The 25,255-nt window shown below is 53.2% G+C and overlaps 2 protein-coding genes across 5 annotated transcripts in view; one reads left to right on the top strand and one right to left on the bottom strand.

Annotated features, from left to right (window-relative positions):
- Positions 1–5,354: 5,354 nt before the first annotated feature.
- On the bottom strand, positions 5,355–6,185 carry TMEM203 (transmembrane protein 203). The gene has a single exon (XM_077835690.1). The coding sequence runs from the start codon at positions 6,061–6,063 to the stop codon at positions 5,653–5,655; it is 411 nt and encodes a 136-aa protein (XP_077691816.1). The 5' UTR covers positions 6,064–6,185; the 3' UTR covers positions 5,355–5,652.
- Positions 6,129–25,255, top strand: part of NDOR1 (NADPH dependent diflavin oxidoreductase 1) — a 44,120-nt gene continuing 24,993 nt past the window's right edge. Inside the window, exons 1-8 of one of the 4 annotated variants that reach the window (XM_077835689.1) lie at positions 6,129–6,246; positions 11,310–11,444; positions 12,488–12,565; positions 13,327–13,424; positions 14,278–14,376; positions 15,721–15,822; positions 22,488–22,694; positions 24,226–24,347. In XM_077835689.1, the coding sequence (XP_077691815.1) occupies positions 11,310–11,444; positions 12,488–12,565; positions 13,327–13,424; positions 14,278–14,376; positions 15,721–15,822; positions 22,488–22,694; positions 24,226–24,347 (841 nt within the window). In that variant the 5' untranslated portion in view covers positions 6,129–6,246. Of the gene's footprint in view, positions 6,247–6,337; positions 6,393–7,864; positions 7,968–11,309; positions 11,445–12,487; positions 12,566–13,326; positions 13,425–14,277; positions 14,377–15,720; positions 15,823–22,487; positions 22,695–24,225; positions 24,348–25,255 lie in introns of those variants that run through there. The other 3 variants (XM_077835685.1, XM_077835687.1, XM_077835686.1) reach the window with 3 other exon arrangements.

The raw sequence follows: 25,255 nt of genomic DNA, 5'->3' as shown, positions 1-25,255 counted from the left end.
GAGCCCGCCCTGCAGCTACGGGTCCGCTTTCCTGGGCCGGGCGCTGTTGCTCGCCAGGAAATAGCCTCCAGCGAGGGGCGGTTTTGCTGAGCAGGGAAACGTGGACGAGGTCAGACCCCCCCGGCCAGCGTGTGTCCGATCAGCCGGGGGGCAGAGAGTTCTAGGCTGGCCACAGCCCGATCGTAGAGGCTGGTATAACGGCAAAAAAATCTGAATTCATAGCTGGATTCACTCGCTACGCTATACCGGGGCAGTAGCCCTTTTTTGCCCGCCCAAGATGCTGGCCGCTCGGAGGGATTCCCGGGGTAGCTGTGCTGGAATCGAGAGCTTGTCCGACACGTGCAGGGGCTCTCAGTCGGGGAACGTGTAGCCCCAATGGGGCGCAGAGGTCTTTCGCGGGGTACATCCACCCAGCTAGACGTTTCCCTAGTTTTACAGCAGGCTACATGGCGAAGTCAGTGCGAACGAACGCTTCGTACAATGACTTGGTTATGCTGCTCTGTGTACTACACGCTGAAAGGTAAGTGCAATGTTTATATTCCAATGGATTTATTTTATACTTCTATGGAAAAATGAGAAAGTCAGTAATTGTGCAGTAATGGTGGGGCTGTGACACTGCTGTATTTTTATGTCTGATTTTGTAAGCAAGTAGATTTTAAGTGAGGTAAAACTGGGGGGTCCGCAAGACCAATCAGCCTCCTGAGAGGGGAGAGCCGCTGTTCTAGTGCAGACTAGGCTCAGAGTCCTAATGAGTCTTATTTACTGGAGAGACCAGATTTCATAAGGAGCTGGGCTGTATTGCTGGGAAAGGTCCGTTGCTTATTTAACAGCCTTCTTTATCTTCTAAGGAAATGGAATGGTTGTTTTGTGGTACAAAGATACATTTCACATGAGAGAAAACTAGACTGTGACAATCATAGCCCCCCAAACACAAACTCAAAGGGCTTGTCTACATTTGAAAGTTAATTCAGATTAAGGTAGAGAGTGGATTTAAAGCATAATCGCTATTCTGGATTAACTCCATGTGTAGACAAGCCCTAACGGCCAGCCAGCAGCCTATTTTCAAAGGGAAATTGAGACATTTTCAGTGGCTTTGTGCAGAACAGGAATCAAGCTGAAGTGGACATTGGTAACCAAATGGGTGAACTGTCTCATTAGTGGTGACTCTGCACACAGCCTCTGTACCAGCACCAAAGGACCTGAAGAAGGAACATTTCTCCTTAACTTCAGCCTCCACAGCTCCACTGAAATACTTAGTAGTTGCAAACAAAGGCCCTGATCCTGCAAGTTCCTTGGCCAGGATGGTCCCTTGCACCCCTGGAGTGTAACTTGCAGAGTCAGCTCCTGAAACCTGCTCTTTGCTCTGCTCCTTCACATACTAGCTCTTTTACTGTTGAAAAACCTCCTGCAAGGTTCTGTAAATCCAGATCTGCACCCACCCACTAACATTAGGGGTTAAAAGGAAGCCACCTTGGCTGATGAAGGCTAACTTTTGAGGGCTCATTTCCCTGGACTAAAAGAAGAGAAGAGACAATGGACAATAAGTACGCAGCATGCTGTGGAAGAAATAAAGTGACTGCTCCATCCAACTGTCATTTAGAAAAAGATTAAGTCTCACATTTTCCACCACAGGTGCCTAGAGTTAGGGGTGAGATTTCCAACAGCACCCCAGAGTGTTGGGAGCACATACCCCATTAGAAGTCTCTGGGACTTTGTGCTCCAAGCTTGCTTAAATGATTCTGGAAATCCACTTCTCTTAAAAATATATATATATATATATATATATATATATATATATATCTTGAGGGATCTAAATAATTGAACTCTGTACCTTTCACATCAGGCCAATGGGAGGTATCATTCCCATCAAAGGGAGCTGAGGCATGGTTAAGCACTTCCAAGTATCATCCCATTCATTTAGGTGCCTGACTTGGGACATCCCAACTGGAAAATGTTGGCCTCAGTTCATTTTTCTAAGGTTTAAACCCAGAGCAGGCATATAAGAATTAGCTCTGTAGGATCAACGCCTCCTGAGCCTGGCCCATCCAAAGTGTACTGCACACCAAGCTTGAAAACCCGACACCCTTCTGTTCGAAAGAAGGTGGAGGGAAACAGGTTCTCAGACACCTTCTCTGGTCTCTGATTGGCCAGCATGATGAGGAACAGGCTGCTCCAACACGTGCCCCCAGGAGGCGCTCTCCTCAGCTTCCAGTCTGTACAGGTCAGAGTGTGAACAGGCCACCAGAGGCCTCACTTCTATGCATGCCATAGCTCCCTGGTGTGTCTCCTGGAGTCAAGCCTGTGATGGCGCAAGCATGTCTCCAGCCGTGGATGCTGTTTACCATAATGGCAGAGAGGAGCACCCTGTGGGACCTGAACAGCAGTGGTGGGGATGAAGGCAAAGTCTTCCTGTGCCCTGGGTCAGCAAAATGCTGCTGGAAATTAACATGTAGGAAAACAGGAAACATTTGACCTTTCATGCATTTTTTATTATTCATGCACCAGAACATACAGCACCAGCCTTTGGCATTCCAGTTGTAGTAAAGGCATTATTATCCTTAAAAAGAAAAGGAGTACTTGTGGCACCTTAGAGACTAACCAATTTATTTGAGCATGAGCTTTCGTGAGCTACAGCTCACTTCATCAGATGCATACCGTGGAAACTGCAGCAGACTTTATATATACACAGAGAATATGAAACAATACCTCCTCCCACCCCACTGTGGTTTGTGCTGGAAATGGCCTAACCTGAAGATTACTTTAGATAAGCTATTACCAGCAGGACAGTGGGGTGGGAGGAGGTATTGTTTCATATTCTCTGTGTATATATAAAGTCTGCTGCAGTTTCCACGGTATGCATCTGATGAAGTGAGCTGTAGCTCACGAAAGCTCATGCTCAAATAAATTGGTTAGTCTCTAAGGTGCCACAAGTACTCCTTTTCTTTTTGCGAATACAGACTAACACGGCTGTTACTCTGAAACCTATTATTATCCTTGACACCAAATTTCTTTGGATAATCAGGAGTTTATGTAATCATTTGGCCATGCAGCAGATAACTCCAGTTATCTGAGCCCTCTTATGTACAATCCATTCTGAAATCTTACCAATACATGAGAGGTTGCAGGGGGAGCTGACAGCATGTGTCTGCATGAAGTTATATGAGTGATCTTTGTACTGGTACCTGCTTCAGCACCTGCAGTCTTTAATGAGCCACTCCCAGATACAGCCTGCTGCTTAAACAAGAGCAGTTTCACTTCCTCATACAGGAAAGGTAGAAAAATAGCCCTTTGTTTACTGCAGGAGGCATATGATCCTGTTAGTGAGTCTTGAGCACAGGGACTTTTGCACACCTGCACAGACCAATTATGCTCAGCTGCACAGAAATTTCTTCAAAGCGGGAGGATTTAGTGTTTGTTTTGGATAACATCAGTGTGCTGCTGTACAAAAGATCTGCCTCTGTCCCAAAGAGTTTAGACTCTGAAGGAAACAAAAAGAGAGTTTGGAGATGCAGGAAGGGCTAATGATTTGCCACATCCTGACACTACAAAGCTCAAATGATATACAGATATTTTCACTTTCCCAAGTTAACCTGCTACCTGGCTGTTGTTAGGTGGTTAGGTCCTTGTAGGCATCATTGAAGTTGGGGCTAACAAGAGTCTGTATTTGCAGAATGAAAATTAATGTGACCACCATGCATACTCAAACGCACTCACCAGGTAGTGTTTGGTTAGTTCTGATAACAATGCGTGGAAACCTTTCAGACACACTGGAATTCTGCTTTACCAAGATCATCCAGCCATCAAGGTATTAATCCCGTGCACATCCTGTGGTATGAGAACCAAAGCACTACCACCAAGGGGTCCCTCTGAATTCCACGCAGCCAAGATCTATTAGCAAAGACTGCCTGGCACCACTGGGCTGAGGACTCAACTGTGTAATAGCAGGGTGCAGAAGCAGGACATGCTCACCGGTGTGACAGCAGAGGGGTACTGACTAATCCCACACAGCCCCTGCTGAGTCAGGGGGCCAGACTGCCTGGCAGTCCAATCCCATACAGCCCCCATCCCTGGGAGGGGACAGGACTGCCTGGGTGTAATGTAATAGGTCATTTTCCATCTCTCCCATGTACCATTCTCAGATACGTTTACCTGGTCCAATGCAGGGCTTTCCATTTAGTTCAGGCCTATGAAACTTTCTCCGTCTAGTTGGAAAATCTCAGCTTGTTTTCCTTGGATACTAAGGCAACATTAGTACTCTTCCTCAGCAGTTCACAGGCATGAAATAAAGATTATGAGATGCTGATGACCTGCATGTTACTGCCTTGAAAAACACTACAGGAATATACACAGCTGCACAGCCTCCTGTCTTAGATGCACCTGGAACCAGTTTTAAAAAAAAAAGGCTGGAGGGGGAGGAACAGAATAAATACTTTAAAACAAAGAAAATAAGAATTGGAGTTGCAACAAAACTTAAGATCCTGTATCCTTCACTCACCCCATTTGAAAGAGCACAATGGGGGAGAGGCGGGGAAGCAGAACCCCTCCAAAATCAAAGGAAATTACCATAGACCACATTTTTAAAATTTTGGGAACATGCAAACAAAGTTTGTATTCCCAAATATGAAGAGTGACATATCCACAGTTGCACATAGGAACAGTTAGTAAGCCACTGAAAGTGCAGTATCAAACATCAGTTGAGAGGCACCACAACAGCTGAGCAGAACATGATCCATCCTCCAAACAGAAATGGAGTACGCAGAATGAATGACACTAAAAATAATGGTAGAGGGCTATCTCAAATTCCCAGCAAACAGGAAAACAGCCAGTTACTTTATAGTCCACTGACCCTAGGCACTGAAGTAGCTATGAAATGGGGGAAATATTCCCATTGGCTGCAATTATGAGACTCTCAAAGCAGAATAAGGGATGAACCCACACTTCAAAACATCAGGCTATTTGGCTATTCAGTCTCTTCTATACTGGGAGTTTCTTATTCTTGTATATTCAACACACTGATCTGCACAGAAAACACCCCTGTCAAACTGCTTCAGTTCTTGTTCTATAAAGACTGGTTTTTTTTCCTGTCTGAGGTCATGAACCCCGCATACATGTTGGAGCACAGGTTTTCACAAACTGATCATGTGGGACTGGTACACCAACAGCTGCATATGCTTTTCAGCTATCAAGTCTGTGGCAGATTTAACTAACCCAGAGCAGGGGTAGTCAATTATTTTTTGTCAAGGTCCAAATTTCTTGGTCAAGACATAGTCAGCCCTAGAGTTACATGCATTCCCAGGCAATGGTTACAAGTACTGGCTTTCTAAAGAAGAGAGCTTATAAATAAGACCACTAAATATCATCTATACATTTTTATTACAAAACAAGTGACATTTTAACATTAACACCAAGGTCTGACATGCACCTTAGATGAATGACACAACATAAATATATGTTTTGGGGAAACACAGGGCCAATATTATGTAATAATTTAATGAAGTACAAAAGCATCTTCTCACACCTCAGATTTACATGGCCAAAGAGATTTACTACAAAGTTGCCAAAAACTAAGCCGCAAAGCTCGATTAACTCTTCGGTTGGGGTGAATACTTCAGTGCTGGGGTAGCAGGTACAAATCCTCAGTGCCCCGGTTCTTCAGTTTACTCTGCAGGCTCGGATCATGAGGAGCTGGAGCAGGATGAAGATGGGGGACATAATGAGTCCATACCAGAGCTCCCTGGTCTGCTCTACTAGTTTCTGACATAAGAGCATTTCAAAGACGAACTTGAGGCTCAGGATGGTGAGGATCCAGAAGAGGCGAAGGACCGCCAGGCGCTTCTCCCCGTCCTGGAAGAGCCGCACGGAGACGATGGTGGTGAAGTACGTGCTCAGGCCGTCGGCAGCGAAGAAGGGGATGAAAACTTTCCACCAGGACAGCTCCGCGCCGCCGTTATCCACCTTCAGCACGAGCAGGACGGAGAAGACCAGCAGAGCCAGGACGTGCAGGAAGATTTCGAAGGTGGCAAAGCCCAGCCACTGGACCAGCTCCCGCAGCGAGAACAGCATCGCGCCGCGGCCCGGCCCGGCCACAGCCGGCACCAGCCGCCGCAGCCTGGGCCCGGGTCAGCGCAGAGCCCGGCCCGGGGACAGGCCGCCCACGGCCGCCGTCGGTCCCTGACTTCCGGCCCCTCGGCGGCGCACGCTGATGCCGTCACCGGAAGCGGAAGGAGCGCGCTGCCGGCCGCACAGGTGGGTCCGGCCGGCGGGTCCCGGCGCGCCTGCGGGGTGGCAGCGCGGGGGAGCCCGGCGGGCACAGCCGAGCCGCGCGGCCGGGAGGGCGCTCCGGGCGCAGAGGCAGGGCCGCGAGTCCGGCGGAGCGACCGGCGCTGAAGCGGGTGGGCGGTTGAGTGTCCTCCCGGCAGGGCCCCTGGGTGGGGAGCGGACCGAGGACGCAGCCCTGGGGCGCCCCTGCCGAGGGCTGGTGGGAGGGCGGCGAGGATCCGCCCGAGGACACGCTGAAGGACCGATTCCGGAGGCGGGGGGGAGCCAGGGAGGACGGTCACAAGCCCAGGCGGGACAAGGAGTTCAGAAGAGGAGTCTGTAGGTTTTTTCCTACTGCTTAGACCTCGGTATCAGCGATTGCAGCCCTGCCGCGTGTAACAAGACCCTTACTTGAGGCCAAATTAGCTCTGTTAAAAGAACAGGAGGACTTGTGGTACCTTAGAGACTAACCAATTTATTAGAGCATAAGTTTTCGTGGGCTACAGCTCACTTGATCGGATGCAGCTCACGAAAGCTGATGCTCTAATAAATTGGTTAGTCTCTAAGGTGCCACAAGTTCTCCTGTTCTTTTTGCGAATACAGACTAACACGGCTGCTACTCTGAAACTTATAAAGTTTGTGGACGATACCAAGCTTGGGGGAGGAGGGGGTTCCAAGTGCTTTGGCAGATAGGATTAAAATTCCAAATGATCTGGACAAACTGGAGAAATGGTCTGAAGTAAATAGGATGAAATTCAATATGGACAAATGCAAAGTACTCCAGGAAGGACCAATCAGTGGCACGCATACAAAGTAGAAAATGACTGCCTAGGAAGAAGTACTGCAGTAAGGGATCTGGGGGTCAGAGTGGACCACAAGCTAAATATGAGTCAACAGTGTAACGCTCTTGCAAAAAAAGTGAATATCATTCTGGAATGTAGTAGCAGGAGTGTTGTAAGCAAGACACAAGAAGTAATTCTTCCACTCTGCTCCACTCTGATTAGGCCTCAAGTGGAGTATTGTGTCCAGTTCTGGGTGCCACATTTCAGGAAGTATGTGGACAAGTTGGAGAAAGTCCAGAGAAGAGCAACAAAAATGATTAAAGGTCTAGAAAACATGTCCTATGAGGGAAGATTGAAAAAATTGGGTTTGTTTAGTCTGGAGAAGAGAAGACTGAGAGGGGAAATGTTCACAGTTTTCGAGTATGTAAAAGGTTGTTACAAGGGGGAGGAAAAAAAATTGTTTTTCTTGACCTCTGAGGTTAACCTTGGAGACACTGTAAAGCTGGCAGAACCACATTCCTTTGTCTAGGTTGGGATACCCTATGTCCTGCCTGCCCACCATAAGAACATAGTTTCAGCACATTTGTAATTTTGCATTTTTCCTGTAAGATACACCACACACTAATATTAATGATCAGCGAGTTGTGAGTTTTCTGATGGTATATTACATTGTATCATTTGGGGTATATATCATAGCAACAGTATGTTAGGTGTAGTGTGTATGTCAGGCCTGACAGGTGTTGCTGCCATAGGGCAGTGAGCCACCTCTGTGTGTCAGCCCCTCATGGAGAATGCCCTGTCAGCAAATCCCTCTCATTTATCTCTAGGAGACTCTAGCTCAAGCCCCTCTGCTGACAGTCCCTGTAGCAGAATATCTCCCGGAGAGAAGACAGAGGCAGATCCCATAGTGAGATACTTCACAAACAGGTGGTCGACTTCTATGTCATATTCGGTTTCCAGATGGTTTTAAAATATATAGCACACTGCAGCAGTTTAGTCTTGGGGTGACAAAGGCATAGATGGCAATTGCAAAATCCTCATCCAGATGAAGTTGTCAGACTCTCCTGGCTACACGTAAGTGGGAGGAGGTGGATGGGAGCCATCCTGGTAACTTACTACCTGGTCAAACAGCCAGACCCCTGGTTTGGGGGATAAGAGGAATGCAGTGGACATAATTTATGTACATGGACTTCAGCAAGGCTTTTGATACAATCCCACATGACATTCTGATAGTTAAGCTGGAGAAACGTGGGTTTGGCAGAACTACCATTAAGTGGATACATAATTGGTTAAAGAACCACAAACAAAGATTAACTATTAATGGGATGATGTCAAATTGGAGGGAGGTCTCAAGTGGGTCCCACAGGGGTCTGTTCTAGGTCCGGTGTTTAATATCTTTATTAATGACTTGGATGTAGGTCTAGAGAGTGTCCTGATCAAATTGGTAGATGACACAAAGCAAGGGGATAGAGCTACAATTCAGAGGGATCTTGATAAATTGGAGAACTGGGCTATAGACAACACAATGAAATTCAACAAAGACAAATGTCAGGTGCTAACTTAAGGAAGAAAAACCAAATGCACCTATACACAAAGTGGGAAAACTGGCTTGGCAGCAGCAGTGCTGAGAAGGATCTGGGAGCGGTGGTGGATCACAACCTCAACATAGTCAGCAATGCAATGCTGTTGCAAAAAAAGCAAATGCAAGTTTAGGTTGCTTTAACAGAGCAGGTCACGGGAGATGATAGAGTACTACTCAGTGCTGGTTAAGCCTCAGTTGGAGGACTGTCCAATTTTGGTCACCAATGTATAGAAAGGATGTAGAGAAACTGGGGAGGATCCAGAGGCAAGCAACAAAGATGATCAAAGGGATGGAATGCCGGGCATGTGAGCAAAGTTCTGAAGGGACAGGGTACGTTTAGTTTGGAAAAATGGAGATTAAGGGGGGACACGATAGCAGTCTTCAAATATTTGAAAGGCAGCCATAAAAAAGATGGAGAAAAGTTGTTCTCTCTTTCCACTGTGGGCAGGATAAGAGGCAATGGGTTCAATCCCCATCGCTATGGGGAGGAGATTGGGTTCATTGCTTCTCGTGAAGCCTCAGGGGCACTCCGAGAACCTGCTGCCCCTTCCCTGCTGCAGCTGCTCAACAGACCCTGCCCCCGCTCCTCCCTCAGCTGCCTGCTGTACTGAGGTGGGGGGAAGAGAGTAGCTCCAGCTGCTCAATCAACTGCTTCTCTGCTGGGAGCCCCAGGGAGAACTGGGCAGGGCAGGGCCTTGACTGGCTCTGCCTGAGCCTAGGGCAGCCTTGGGCACCAGGTGGCTCCCTGCTCCCACTCCAGTGTTCCCTCTAATTTTTACCACACATGTGCGGAATGAATTTTGTTATGGGCACCAATATGGAGGTGATGTATGACACGATCCTGTTGACACATCACCTTCATATTGGTGCCCAAAACAAAATTCATGTGGGGGTGGGGCCAAGGGGTTTGGAGTGTGGGAGGGGGCTCAGGGCTGGGGCAGAGGGTTGGTGTGCGGGGCAGGTGAGGGCTCCGGGTGGGGGGGGCGGGCTCTGGGGTGGGGCCAGGGATGAAGGGTTTGGGGTGCAAGCTGCCCTGGGGCTATGGCAGGGGAGAGGACTCCTGCTAGCTCTCTCTCCCTGCTGCAGTTCTGGGGCTGGGGCAGTGGGGCAGGGCCAGGCTAGGTTTGGTGCCTCTCCTCCCACCGCAGCAGGGCTGGGTTGGGACCAGGGGAGGGGTGCTTCTCCCCTGGCCGCGGCAGGTCTGGGGCTGGGGGAGAGGAATCTCTCCCTGCCGCAGCCTGAGCACCTGCAGGATGCTGTATAGGCAGCTGTGCAGCTTAGAGGGAGCTGAGCCCCACGCAGCTGCTAGGAGAGGTGAGAGCAACCAGCAGTTCTCTGCCCTGCCCCAGGCAGAGCAGCCTGGGGGTTACCCTAACCCGCACTCGGTGGGGACCCCACTCCTGCTGCGGATGGTTGGAGCACAACCTGCAACAGCCACTGTCCCTTCCACTTCTGATGTGCCCCTCTAAACCCCAACATGCCACCTGCACGCAGGACTGTGGGAACGGTGATGTGGGAACATACTGGCTCTATGCCCGCTGGAGACTCCCCTCCCTCAAAGCAGGGGAATCTCCAGCAGGTCTGGCGGGTGTTTCTGCTCTCAATGCTGGCTGCGTGGTATGGATCAGAGAGTCTGCCCCAAAGTGCTGACTGTGGCCCCCTAACTCTTTTGGAGTCACGTGTCTGGCCCTGGGGCTATAGGGGGATGACTCTGCTGTTGGCCGATGACCGTGCACCCTGATACTACAGCAATGGGCAGGTACCATAGACGTTTTTAAAAAAGCAAATAAGTGCCCGATACTGTCCCCACTGGAGTTAGTGGGAGTTTCGCTTTCCCCTTGGTTGGAAGCAAGATACACCCTGTAGTCATTCCTGGGACACTGTCAACTTAAACCTCAGGCTTCAGTCTGACCTGGGTTTATGATGTGTGACCAGCATGAGTGCCATGCACACAGGATCCCCGGCACCGAAAGAGATCAGGGAGGGAAAATCTTCTGGTCAGATCTTTGTACAGTTGGTGACACTTTGTGTCTAGCTAGTGTTACTGTTCCCATTCTAGACAGCGAGTCACTTCTCCTGTTTGTGTGGGTCCTTCACACAGCAGCGAGGGGTGGGAAACATTTGAAAGCCTAGGAAAGTGGGATTGCAAATCAACAGCAGTTGGCTGGGGACTGACACTACTTTGAAATTTCTGTCTGCAGTCAGCTCGACTTTGAGCCAACAGAGTCCCTTTATTTTGGAGCTGCTGCCAAGTCCCTTTACCTATGGAGGGGGTTGGCAGTAGTAATCATGCTACTTTGCCCCCCTCTGGTGTTTCTCTTTGGAGACTCTCAAAGGTTAAGTGAGTCTCTGCACCCTTCTTTCAGCCAATGAGGTAGGCACTTATTTCCACATGTATTTTGCAGATGGGCAAACTGCAGCCCAGAGGGCATGCCTGGCCCAGCAAGCGGGCCAGGGACTAGAGCCCGGAATCCCTGATTGCTTGTGCCTTGTTCTAACCGTTAGACAGTTCTACACCCTGGTATTTGCTATCTGCCGAAGCATAGTTCCCTGGAACTACACCCGAACAGAATCCTGCTGCAGCTCCCGGTGACTCCCCAGAGTGGCTCCCAGCATCACCGTGCCCCTGAGCTATTAGAGAGCGCTCAGCTTCCCTGGGCTCTGTTGAGTAGTTTTGTCTCTTTCAGATGGCGGAACGGAGGCTCCTCGTTCTCTTTGGCAGCCAGACTGGGACAGCTCAAGATACAGCTGAGAGAATTGGCAGGGAAGCCAAGCGGCGCCACTTTCACTGCCGGGTCGAGGCCCTGGACAGTTACCGTGTGGTGAGTGTGGGGGTAAACGGAGAGCTGAGGCCGAGAAGAGCTCTGTGCAGCTTCTACATTCTTCCCTTGCCCCTGAGTTCCTTTCAGGGTGCGCTGGATAGCACCCCGGCCGCACGGCAGCTGCCTGCCCTCTGACAAGGCCTGTGCGCTGGCCTCCAAGCCCCCTTGCAGGTGCTCAAGCTCTACGCTGCTGCAAAGACTAAGAACTGGTGAAGGCGTGAAACGTGCCTTTGGCTGTGTCAGCGCAAATTGGTGCCACCCTGGGTTTACTTAGAGCCATTTTCTACAAGATGAAGAGCATGAGCGTGTCCTGCAGAAACTGGGGGTGTCTGGGGCCAGCATAAGATAAAACAAAGCCACTTGCAAAAACCACAAATGGGTCTTGTTAAAACCTGCTGTTCGTGCTGTGCTGGGTGGGCCGAGAGACTCTGACAAAGTGCGCCGGGCCCTTCTGAGCACATGGCTGTACTGCATAAACCCAGGCTTTGTTAAAGCTGCTGGATGAGATCCTGCTGTGGGGAGGATCCATCCTCTGCTCATTTGCCTGCCTATTCCCAGAATGCCCTCCCTGCTGGTGTCCTGTGCGGGAGGGCAGCGGGGGGCGGGCTGGGGTTGTGTGGGAGGGCGGTGTGCATGGCTGTGCAGGGCTGGAGCTGTGTGGGGCTGTGCAGGGGGTCAGTATGTGGATCTGGCTGCGGGGGGGTAGTGTGCGGGGCTGGGACTGTGGGGGGGTCTGGCTGTGCAGGGGATGGTGTGCGGGGCTCAGACTGTGGGGGTGGGTCTGGCCGTGTGGAGGGCTGTAGCTGTGCGGGGGGCAGTGTGTGGAGGGCAGTGTGTAGGACTGGGGCTGTGCGGTGCGGTCTGGCTATGAGAGAGGGGATCCGGTGGATAGGACTGTGGCTGTGTGGGGGGGTGGTGTGTGGGTCTGGGGCTGTGCAGGGGTGTGGGGCGGTGGGCGCTGTGCACTGTCTTGTGCAGTTTGCCGGTGGCTGTTGAAGGTTGTTGGCCCTAACCATGTGTGTCCATGTTTGTTGTGCATGCAGGCGCAGCTGATCCAGGAGCTGCTGGTGGTATTTGTGTGTGCAACCACCGGCCAAGGGGACCCGCCTGACAACATGAAGGTAGAACGTGCCATTGGCCACGACTCTTCTTTTTGGTGATTGTTTCTACCCCCGGTTTGACTCCTGTGACTGTGTTTCTGCGAGAACCGATTGTTTCCTAAACAGGCAGGCAGCAGCAGGTGGTGCCGGCCTGCAGCAATTTGGGGAGGGCAGGGCGGATGTGAAGGGAGTAGTGGAGGAGTTACGGGGACCAGGAGGGGAGCCAGAGATGGGGATCATGGGGCTACAGATGCCCCCCAGTCCCTGTACTCGGAGCTGCTTTGTCCTTTATCCTGTGGATGTGCCCTCCCATTGAGGGCAGAACCTTGGGGTCCTCATGTGACAATAGTCCTCTCCCAGCCTTTCTTTTGGGAGGCTTCGGGGCTGAGAAGCATCTGCTACTTCTGCTGGGACATGAATGTGGAAGGGGGTGCGATCTCAGCAGCTTGCTGAGTGATGATGGCCTGGGTTTGTCCTGCTGTCATGGCCAGGCAGGGCTTGCCTTGTGCTTGCCGAGTGCTCCCTGCCAACTGACACCATGGCAAGGCCGGCTGTTGCTTGTTTCCTAGTGTCAGTTTGCTGGATAAACCAGAGAACTCATCATATTCTGCATCTCCAAGGACTCCGCTGAACTGATCGCCCAACTGAGAGAGACCCCAGTTGATCACGGCCCCGCCCCAGCCAGATTGGGCCCTCAGGGCAGTGCGGGGCAGGAGGGCAGAGCAGTCTGTGGGAAGGGTGCATGTTGGAGCCATGCGATACTTGACTGTGTTTGCTTGTAGAATTTCTGGCGGTTTATCTTCCGAAAGAACCTGCCCCCCGCCTCCCTTTGCCAGATGGACTATGCCGTGCTGGGCCTCGGAGACTCCTCCTATCCCAAGTGAGTGGCTTGTCCCATGGCCCCTTTGCTGTATTACACACTGAGTTCCCATCCAGGCCTGCTGAAAGGTGTTGATCATTCCCTTCCCAGCACTGAGTGCTTTGGGGTGAGGAGAGCTGTTCTGAGACCCTTCGTGTAAATCAACCAGTGATGCTTTAAAAAACGTCTTATTAGAAAAGCTCAAAGTCACTAGCGGGTCGCACACTTTGCTGGGTCTGTAGGACACCGAGGAGAGGGCAGCCTGTGTCGGGCAAGTGATGTGCCCGGAGAGAGGGCAGCCCGTGCTGTGGGGGGGACAAGTGGTGCGCCTGAGGAGAAGGCAGCCTGTGCTGTGTGTCAGCCGCACAGCACACCCATGGAGAGGGCAGCCCATGCCATGCTTCCCTTCTAATTCCCAGCAGCAGAGATGTGGCTGGAGCCCAGAGGCTCTCTCCTGCGGGACCTGTGTGCAGGCAGGAGAGCTGTGGGGAAGGAGCTGTGCATGGGAGCGACAGCCTGTTTTCTGTGCATTCAAAGGCTGATCGGAGGGTGGGAGATTCTTTTGTATTGACATTAAAAAAATCCTTGAAAACCAGCCAGCCCCTCCCTGGGAGCAAGTCAGATCCTGGGGACGTGCTGCGCACCGGTCCGTCCCCCTCGACTGGGGGAGTTCAGTCAGTCGTGTCGGCTCGGCAACAGGTCAGAAACGTGGATGTGGGGCCGAGCAACCAGGGCCATGGGCTATCAGGTTTGTGGGGGGGCTGGGGCAGGAACCAGCCCCACTGCTTCGCTGCTCCAGCAGCAGTGGGTTTGCGGGCTCCCAATGGTAAAGCCCCCCCCACTGTGTCTGTGTCTCTGATTCTTCTTGGCCCAGGTTTAATTTTGTTGCGAAGAAGCTGCACAAGCGGCTGCAGCAACTCGGGGCCAGCCCCATCCTGCCAGTAGCCTTGGGAGACGACCAGCATGACTTGGGGTAAGCTCACTGCCTGGGGGAGGGGCTGCTGTAAGGATCCTCCCTGTGGCTTTGGTCCTCCAGCTGGTGCTGCAGCCCCAGCTCAGCCTGTAGGGCAAGGCAGCACGCTCTGATTTCCCAGGGCTGGCTCACACCCTGCAACAGCTCTGCTCCTGCCCCTGAAATCTGACTAGCTGCACTCTCTGCTGGTCCAGGCCTGGGTCCTCCCCACAGCTCTGCTTAGTTACCTGTATTCCGCTGCTGTTCATCCCCTCCTGCTCTCCACACACACCTCAGTCCTTTCCTGCAAACCCTGGCTTTCCAGGCCTGGCTGCCTGTTCCCCTCAGTCTCTGCTAATGCTCTGCACACCTGGCCTGCAGCCCACCCCCTCAGTTCTAATCCTGGGTCCCCCCGTTCCGTCCCACCTCGCACTGCTGGTTTTCCCATTCCTGACCTGCAGCCCCACCAACTCTTCCAGTCCTGGCCAGACTGCCCCCTTATCCCAGCCAGTCTTGTGGTTTTGTCACACTGGCAGGCTGAAACCTGCTGCACTGATTTTCACCCATGATAGAAGCCAGTTCACGCTGAAGTAAAATCTCACCCTCATGTTCTAACTGGGTCGGCTGTCCTGTCCAGAGGGCACTGATTACTCAAGTGTGCCTACCGAGCATGGGCAGCTGCCGAGACCCTCTGCAGAATGTGCACCTAACCCACTGCAGAGCTATCGCCAGGTAACCCAGAGCTCTTGGCCCACGGGAAAGAGCCCCTGCAGCCTTGGTGTTACACCCAGGCTCATTGCATGGGCATGTGTCATTGCTTCAGGGAGCTCATGGGAGGCCGCTGCACTTGGGTCTGAAGAGTCTCCTCTCTGAACTCAGGGCCTGGTTTGAGAGTCCTCCCTAGAATGCTGTCACTGTTCCAGTCTGCCCGTGTGACCCCCTCCCACAGGGACCGGCTAGGCAGCACCTACCTGTCAGGCATCTGTATTGTCACCTCTGCCTACTGCTGCTCCTCCAAGTGGACTACACGGAGGGCCCAGCCTGGTGACCAGCCCTCCATGCAGGGAGAAGTGAACTGATGTTCAGCGCCAGCGGGGACATCCAAGTTACGTAGCTTCACTGCCACGTGCCATTCCCCGGGCAGTCCCTGTTCAGCTGGGTTGTGGGGGCTGGGAGCTGGCGGCTCGCATCTCTCTGATGCCCCCTCTGGCTGACTGAAGGAACCCCGCTTGCCCCACTGGAGCAGCGTTGTAGGAAGGAGGTTTCTGAAGTTTGGGAGTCACAGGGAAGCAGCAGGACAGGGTCCCAGCAGTCCCCCAGCCCAATGATGCAAGCCCTGCTGAAGTTTGTATTTATCTCCTGCAGGTTGGATGCAGTGGTTGATCCCTGGCTTCTGGACTTGTGGGGAAGGATCCTACCCTTGTACCCTCTGCCTCCTGGCCTTGGCATTATCGGCCCTGATGTCCTGTGAGTACCAAGGGTGGGCGCAGACCATCTACTGCCTTCTAGCCACTGCTGGCTAGGGGAAAGCTGATTGGTTGCACATGGTGCCTTGAAATGCTGCTTTCCCAGGCTGGTCCCTGTGGGCACAGAGCTCTGCCCTGTGTGCTTGGTAGGAAGCTTTCTGCCCTGGTTGCCAGAGTCCCAGACACACCCTGGACGGGTTTCAGAGTAACAGCCGTGTTAGTCTGTATTCGCAAAAAGAAAAGGAGTACTTGTGGCACCTTAGAGACTAACCAATTTATTTGAGCATGAGCTTTCGTGAGCTACAGCTCACTTCATCAGATGCATACCGTGGAAACTGCAGCAGACTTTATATATACACAGAGAATATGAAACAATACCTCCTCCCACCCCACTGTCCTGCTGGTAATAGCTTATCTAAAGTAATCGTCAGGTTAGGCCATTTCCAGCACAAATCCAGGTTTTCTCACCCTCCACCCCCCCACACAAATTCACTCTCCTGCTGGTGATAGCCCGAGCCTTGCTTCAACCCGTCCAGCACACAGTAGAGAACAAAGGTGTCAGGCTGTCTGGAGTGGCTCAGGGACATGAGTACCAATCTCAGGGCAGACTGTCAAGGAGCAGGGCCCACCCCCCCAAACTGGTTGTGAGTTCTATACAGAGATTTCACCAACCAAATGTCAAGTGTGAACTCCTCAGGCACCACAGCAGCCTTAGCATGGAGTCACAGACAGTCCCCTCAGATACTCCAGTCTGTCTTGCCACCCGCGCAAGCCTGCCTTTTTGATAAATGGTCCCTTACACCAAAAATCACAACAATATTCAGGTTAGTCCCAGTCCCAAAGGACCAGTCACTTACCCAGGTCAATTGCACCTTTAGATCCTGCACCAAAGACAACACTTGTTGCCAATCTTATAATAAATTACAGTGGAACCCCATTTATCCGATCTCATTGGGACCGGTACCAGATTGGATAATCAAAAATTCAGATAACCAGCCTTGCCGCCTGGGGCTGACAGCCTAAGCCCCACCGCCCGGTTCCGTTAATACGGAGAGCTGGATAATGGAGGCTCAGATAAGTGAGGTTCTACTGTAACTAAAGGCTTATTAACTATTAAGAAAAAGGAATGAGAGCGTTATTTACAAGGTTAAAGCAGGTAAATGTGCACACACAAATGAGTTACAGTCTTACGTCTACAGCACAAAATTATTTCGAAATTATTCTATTCGAATTTTTGGAAGTGATTTTATACATTCGGTCTTGTGTGTCCCCACTAAAGCGCGTTAATTCGGCGGAGTGCGTCCACAGTACCGAGGCTAGCATCAAATGTCAGAGCAGTGCACTGTGGGTAGTTATCTCACAGTTCCTGCAGTCCTCGCCGCCCACTGGAATTCTGGGTTAAGCTCCCAGCGAACGATGGGGCAGAAACATTCTCGTGGGTGTTTCTGGGTGTGTGTCGTCAGTCGCTCCTCCCTCTGTGAAAGCTATGGCAGATAATCGTTTCACTTCTTTTTGGCGTGCAGACGCCATACTGCTTTCAGCAGATGGTGCAGTACGGTGCACCGCTTCTCTCCTGGTACTATGAATCCACCTCACATTTCTTCTCGTCTTTCTACGTAATCTCTGTAAGTATCTGCTCTTTCTCTACCTCATCAACTGCTTCCAACTCTGCTCGGCCATCGTGAACCGAGCAGCACGGCTTTCGCCGCCGAGTCTGCTCTCCCGCTCTTACCACGCTACCGAGCTTCTCCATGTTGTCTGTCCTGGGCTCCCGCCTCCGTGAAAGCCACAGAAGACAACCATTTCCTGCCTCTTTTCGGTTATCGTGAACCGAACAGCAACTCTTCTGCTGCCACTCTGCTCTCCTACGTTTCGCGCCCTTTTTCCAGGATTACCCGTGCAGGCGCCATAGCGCGGCAAGCATGGAGCCCGCTCAGATCTCCACTGCAGTTTTGACCATTGTAAATACTTCGTCCATTATCCAGCAGAATGTGCAGTACCTGCAAAACCGGGTGAGGAAGCGACAACAGCGTGATTGCTATACTGATAAGGACATGAACACAGACGTTTCTAGAAGCACGGCATGTGGTGATTGGGAGATCATGGTGGCGTTGGGCCAGGTTCATGCCGTGGAATGCTGATTCTGGGCCCGGGAAACAAGCATAGTGTTGCAGGTCTGGGATGATTCCCAGTGGCTGCAAAGCTTTCGTATGCATAGGGCCACTTTCATGGAACTTTGTGACTTGCTATCCCCTGCCCTGAAGCGCAAAGACACCAAAATGAGAGGAGCCCTCACAGCTGAGAAGCAAGTGGCCATAGCCCTGTGGAAGCTTGCAACGCCTGACAGCTACCGGTCAGTCAGGAATCAGTTTGGAGTGTGCAAATCTACTGTGGGGGCTGCTGTGCTGCAAGTAGCCAACGCAATCATTGACCAGCTGCTATCAAGGGTAGTGACTTTTGGAAATGTGCAGACCATTGTGGATGGCTTTACTGCGCTGGCGTTCCCTAACTGTGACGGGATGATACACGGAATTCATATCCCTATCTTGGCCCCGGAACACCGGGGCGACCAGTACGTAAACCACAAGGGGTTCTTTTCCATGGTGCTTCAAGCACTGGTGGATCTCAAGGGACATTTCACTGACATCAATGTGGGATGGCCTGGAAAGATGCATGACACTCACATCTTCAGGAACTCTGGTCTGTTTGAACAGCTGCAGGAAGGGACTTACTTCCCAGACCAGAAAATTACTGTTGGGGATGTTGAAATACCTATAGTTATCCTCCGGGACCCAGCCTACCCGTTAATGCCATGGCTCATGAAGCCGTACGCATGCACCCTGGACAGTAGTAAGGAGCAGTTCAGCTATAGGCTGAGCAAGTGCAGAATGGTGGTAGAATGTGCTTTTGGACATTTGAAAGCGCGCTGGCGCAGTTTACTCAGTTAGATCTCAGCGCAATCAATATTCCAGTTGTAATTGCTGCTTGTTGTGTGCTCCACAATATCTGTGAGAGTAAGGGGGAGATGTTTATGGTGGGTGGGAGGTTGAGGCAACTTGCCTGGAGGCCAGTTTTGCACAGCCAAACAACAGGGCAATTAGAAGAACGCAGCAGGGCGCGCTGCGCATCAGAGAAGCTTTGAAAGCCAGTTCCATGACTGGCCAGGGTATGGTCTGACAGTTGTGTTTGTTTCTCTTGAAGTTACCCGCCCCCATATATATGAAAGGAAATAAAGTCACAGTTGTTTAAAAAACTTTCTTTATTATTTGTTTCACAACATATTGAGAGAAATCAGAAGGTAGACCGGGGGAGTGGGGGGTATTGGGTTAAGGAGGTGGAAGAGGAGGGAAGGACAAGTCCAGAAACCAAATCAAAATTTCGGATATGCCAGCTTTCTGCTGCTTGTGCAATCCTCTGGGGTTGAGTATATGGGTCCTCGTAGCCTTTCTCCCCCCGCCCCCCGTGTTCTTGGGCGTCTGGGTGTGGAGGCTATGGAACTTGGGGAGGAGGGAGGGCGTTTATACAGGGGCTGCAGCGGCAGTCTGTGGTCTTGCTGCCTTTTCCGCATTAGATCCATCATACAGCGGAGCATGTCAGTTTGCTCCCCCATGAGCTTGACCATACCATCCTGCCTGCTCTCATCGCGCGCGTCCCTCCTCTCTTCATGTTAATTTAACGCTTTACGCGACTCCGCAATTATTTGCCTCCATGCATTCAACTGGGCCCTATCAGTGTGGGAGGACTGCATTTGCTTGGCGAACATGTTGTCCCAAGTCTGTTTTTTCCACCTTCTAATCTGGACCAGCCTCTGGGACGGAATAGATAGGGGCCGCGTTGAAACATTTGCACCTGCGGAAGGAGAAAAAGGGAGGGTAATATTTTAAAAGATACATTTTAGAAACAAAGGGGACACTCTTTCTCAGTGAAACAGGCGATTTATAGTACACAGCACATGTTCTTTCTGTACAAGGTCACATTTTGCCTCTTATACTGAAGTGCCTGCCACTTTGGTGTGAGTAAGCCATCACACGCAGCCGGGCAACAGAGTTCAGCTTGCAGGCAGCCATGGTAAGCCCTAGGGGCAGGCGGGGTTCTGCTTCTTCCGCGTTCATTTCAATGCTTTCAAACTGCTGGGGCCCCCTTTCCCATAGCAGGCAATGCCTGGTGGGTTTGCCATATAAAAGGAGGGCCTGTGGGCTCTCTAGTATGATTGCTTCATACAACATCCCCCACCCCACCCCCCGCACCCACCACATGGCTTCGATGAGGCTCTGAGCAGGGATGAACCCTTTAAACTAAACGGGAACAGCCCAGCATGGCTGGGTTTTCCCCCCACCGCGTGGCTCCGATCAGGCTCTCACTCACCAGAAGTGCCTTCTCCAGGGTCATGGTCCAGGAGCCCGCCTTGGGAGTGGGGGAGGCTGTTGGCTCCAGCGTTAACGGATTCCCCACTTGCCGCCTGTGCACTGTCCTCCTCCTCCTCCTCTTCGTCCTCCAATAACTCATCCTCCTCACTCCATGCAACTCCCCCCTTGCAGGTGTCCACGGACAGTGGTGGGGTACTGGTGGCGTCACCCCCCATAATTGCATGCAGCTCACGGTAGAAGCGGCATGTATGGGGCTGTGACCCAGAGCGCCCGTTCGCCTCCCTGGCTTTTTCGTATGCTTGCCTGAGCTCCTTGATTTATGTACGACACTGCTCTGTGTCCCTGGAGTAGCCTCTTTCCGTCATGGCCCTGGAGACTTTAATGTACCTATTTGCGTTTCTTTTTTTGGAACGTAGTTCTGCCATAACAGATTTGTCTCCCCAACATGCAATGAGATCCAGCACCTCCCGTTCAGACCATGCTGGAGCTCGTCTGCGAATCGAGGACTGCGTGGTCTCTTGTGATGGTCACCTGTGCTGATGGTGACCAAACAGGAAAAGAAATTCAGAAGTTCCCGGGGCTTTTACTGCCTACTTGGCTAGTGCATCGGAGTTGAGAGTGTTGTCCAGAGAGGTCACAAGGGAGCATTCTGGGATAGCTCCCAGAGGCCAATAACATTGAATTGCGTCCACAGTACCTGTAACCCAGAACTGCAATCTCGATTTTAGCGCTACTCCACTTGCCGAGGTGGAGTACAGAAATCGGATTAAAGAGCCCTTTAAATCGGAAAAAACGGTTTGGTTGTGTGGACGGAATCTGTTTTATTTCGAATTAAGTCGACTAATTCCGAAATAAGCATGTACTGTAGACCAGGCCTTAGGTTCCAACGGGTAATAGAAGCTGCTGGATACCCAAACTCTATATGTGCTCTAGGGCTAACCCACGCCAAGCACTGGGGATCCCTTGCTTATGCTTAGAAATCTTTCCCTCTCCACGTCCAGTAGCATAGAGACCCAGTTTCTTCTTATCAAGGATTTTTATTCCCTTATCCCAGAGTTCAGGCTAATGGGATGAGTCCTTGTGCGCATCTCCTCTTCATGAGTGTGGGGGGAGCAATCACCAAAGTCTTTGTCCTCTGAGGTTTCACAATGGCTCATGTGGGCCGTCTTGGGGGCCAGAATATCTGTAGGAAGGCTGTAGGAAGCCAGCCTTTACATTAATTAATGCTTCTTTCCTGTTTGGTGAGCTACACAGTCCCACAGGTTTACACTGCAAACTCTTAATATAACCTCATACCATGGGGTACAGGTGTTAAGTGAGCTCAATACATGCAGCATCCTACAAGCATTTCATAAAGTCTGGTTCTGTGGGTCTCATCCTTGCCCTGGGGACCCTCCCACAGGGAACTGGGGCTCAGCTTGGTAGTCTCCCCTTCCTCGGTACTGCACAGAGGCCTGGCTGGGGATGTATGCAGGGGAAGAGGGCTCAGGCAGCCTGGGGCTGTGTTACTGTTCCACGGGACCCTGACTTCTGCCCCAGAAGAGGGGCTATGGGATACTGTGCAGTCAACTGCCTGCCATGCTGCATTTCTACCATGGGTTGTGTTCCCAGCCCAGGAGTCCTGCTCTCTGGTGTGGGAACACTGGGGCACCAGCAGGGGAGTCCCGCTACTTCCACGGTTGGGGCCTTCTGGTTGCCAGTCCATTCTCCTTTAGCTCGGGAAGGGAGAGCTTCCTCTGCTGTCCCATGTGGAAAGGCTCCATGGTGGATTCTGCACCACTCTCTGTGTTCCGGGGTGGGCTTTTGCTGCAGGCATTTTCCTGCTGTCTAGTCCATGTGTCAGCAGCCTGGGAGTGGCTCTGCAGGGGTTCTGTGCACCTCGTCCGCACACCTCACGTCCGTGGCGTGCTTGGAAACCTTGCAGATTTACTGTGGCCTCTCTGGGACCATCTGATGCTGGAGCCCAGCTCTGGCTGCCCCAGAATGCATTTGGCTTGGTTCCTCCCTGTGGAGGATCTGGCTGCGGGGGTTCCACTTGGCAGACTGGCTGGGTTTTGCTCTCTTTTTGCATGGTTGCGGGTCTAGGGTCCCGTTTGCCCTCAGTCTGTGCTCATACTGCAGAGCTAGCCTGGCTCCTGTCAGCGATTTGGGGCACATTTGAATCCCTCTGAGCTTGGGAGTAGCCTGCAGATGGTACCCAGGCAATGCTCCGGGCTTTGGGGGTGACTGATGCTAACCATTCCTGGCCCAGAGAGGTCATGCAATGGAGCTGACTGTGCCACATTGTTCTTCCCTGCAGTTTACCCTCCAAGTTCACTCTGCATTTTCTGGAGGAGCACTCCAGTGGCTGCGACGGGGGCCAGTCCCGGCAGGAGGCAGCCAGGCAGGCCCCCTCAGAGCTTCGCCCCTTTGCTGCCCAGATGGTGTCCAACCAGAGGGTCACGGCGGAATCACACTTCCAGGACGTCCGGCTCATTGAGTTTGATGTCACAGGCTCTGGGATTGAGTGAGTCACCCCTAGGCCCACTGGGTTTCTATCGTACGCGTGGAACGGGAGCTGCCCTGGCCCCTCCTTGTGCTCACAGTGACTCCAGACCAGAGGTGGGCAAGCTACGGCCCATGGGACCGTCCTGCCCGGCCCTTGAGCTCCTGGCCGGGGAGGCTGCCCCTGGCCCCTCCCCTGCTGTCCCCCCTCCCCCGCAGCCACACCACATGGGCAGCGCGGCTGGCTCCATCAGGGCAGTGGGGCTGCGAGCTCCTGCCGCTCTGAGCGGCATGGTAAGGGGGTGGTGGTGGCATGTGCGTGTAGCAGCGAAGTTGAGTAGGGGGTCCCGGGGGGCAGTCAGGGGACAGGGAGCAGGGGGCTGTTGGATGGGGCGGAGGTTCTGGGGTGGGGCGGTCAGGGGATGGGGGGGTTGGATAGGGCATGGGAGTCCCGGGAGGCCTCTCAGGGGGCGGGGGTGTAGATAGGGGTTGTGGGGGCAGTCCGGGGACAGGGAGCGGGGGGGGTTGGATAGGGGGTGGGGTCCCAGGGGGCCTCTCAGGGGCGGGGGTGTGGATAGGGGTCAGGGGGACAGGGACCAGGGGGGTTGGATAGGTGTGGGAGGCCCAGGGGGCCTGTCGGGGGACAGGGTGTGGATAGGGGTCGGGGCAGTCAGGGGACAGGGAGCAGGGAGGTTGGATGGGGTGGAGTCCTGGGGGGCTCAAGACGGAGCAGGAGCTGCTGCTGCTCTTTGGAAGGTGTTTTTCTGTGGCAGTGACCCCGTGACCTCAGCCACCCCCTGTCCCTGCTGGATCACTGCCCTGAAGAAGGGGGTTTCCTTTCTCCAGGGGGCTTTTGCTGGCCGGAGCAGAGACTCATTCAGTGGGTTTATCAGTCTGTGCAGGGCCATCAGTCTTCGGCTTTCTGCACCTCTCCGCATTGTCCTGTTGTCAGTCCTCCACCTGCACAACGGCGGGCCCCACCGCTCTGGTCCACTGCCACTGTACAGCTCTTTGAGTGATGCCCCAGGCAGGCGCTGCTCGGGAGGGGAGCTGACCTGATCCCTCAGGAAGGGATGACTGTGTTTGCCAGGCCGCGCAGGCTCCATTTCCCGCTCCCTGGCCACTCCTCTCTAGGTTTCTGTAAGGATGCTGGGCCCCGTGGTTTAATCGGCCCCAGTGGTGCCTGCTCTCCAGCCGTGTAACCCCTGCTGGGCTGGCTCCCTACTCAGCAGAACTGGTGGAAAGCTGGGCTGTATTTTGGCCCTAACTGGGGATTGGGACGGCACTGCCCCCCAGTCTGGGTCAGGGTAATGTACTGATCGGGATTCGTTTGTTGCTGTTGGAAACCAAGGCGGCAGGGAGCTGGACAGAGTGATTCCACACGTGGGGGGGCCCTGCAGTGAGGAACAGGCTTCCACCTTCCTTCCGCTGCTTGGCAATCCCCCTTTCAGATCCTGCCCTCTCAGTGGCCTTTGAGCTCCCTTCCCTGCCCTCCCTCTGCTGCGGTTGGCTGTGCAGGGCGGGAGCTGGCATGTGTGCTGCATGCCCTGCAGGTACCGGGCAGGAGACGTGCTGATGGTCCAGCCCCGGAACGCCCCCGAGGACGTGCAGCAGTTCTGCCAGCTTCTGCGCCTGGATCCAGAGAGATGCTTTGTGCTGAAGCCCTCTGAACCCGGTACGCTCCCCACCCCCTGCTCCTTCCTCTCCGTGCCAGGCTGGGGCCGCCCGTTCGGCGGCTCTGCTCCAGCTCCCGTCTCTGCTCTCTTGAGCTTTGGAGCCTGGGAGATTGCAGGAGAGCTAGTCAGCCACTGATGGATGGACTGTTCAGCTCTGTCTCGTGAGAGCGCTGGCCGTGTGGTCCCACTGCAGAAGTGTGAGATTGGGATTTGACCAGCAGTGTCCAGCCTGCGTCCTCGCCCTCCCCTCTCCTCAGGGCATGACAGGCAGAGCGGGCCCCTCAGTTCCCCCTTGCACCGGGGCGGTGAGACGGAGCTCTGGGCTCCACCTCAGCATCACAGCTGCCTCTCCTCAGAGCTGACCCGTCGGGGGGCTCCTCGCTTTACCGCCTGTGTCAGCTCCAGGGGTTCAGTGTGGGGGCCGCAGGAACACCCAGACACGTCCCTCCCAAGGGCCCAGGACTGCCCCAGCGGCATCACTAGGGGACCAGCCCAGACTACCCCTCTGGTCTAGCACTTCAGCCCCAGCGGGCACCAGTGGCTCCTCCGGTGAGACCCCAGGAGCTAGTCTTCCTCCTTTGTCTTTCATAAGAGCCCCAGAAATCAGCACTGGGCTGGTCCATCTCCTCCCCGAGGCCAGCCCAGCCCATCTCCTCCCCAAGACCCAGCCCGGCCCATTGCCACGCTCCCCGAGACCGCCTCGGCCAGCCCGGCCCATTGCCACCCGCCCCAAGACCCGCCCCGGCCAGCCCGGCCCATTGCCACCCACCCCGAGACCCGTCCCGGCCAGCCCGGCCCATTGCCACGCGCCCCGAGACCCGTCCCGGCCAGCCCGGCCCATTGCCACGCGCCCCGAGACCCGCCCCGGCCAGCCCGGCCCATTGCCATGTGCTTAGTGCAGCTCTTC

This window comes from Eretmochelys imbricata, chromosome 16 (assembly GCF_965152235.1).
Source record: "Eretmochelys imbricata isolate rEreImb1 chromosome 16, rEreImb1.hap1, whole genome shotgun sequence".
NCBI classification, from domain to species: Eukaryota; Metazoa; Chordata; order Testudines; family Cheloniidae; genus Eretmochelys; species Eretmochelys imbricata.
Note: the sequence above shows the minus strand (reverse complement) of the source record. Positions and strands in the feature narration are given on the sequence as shown.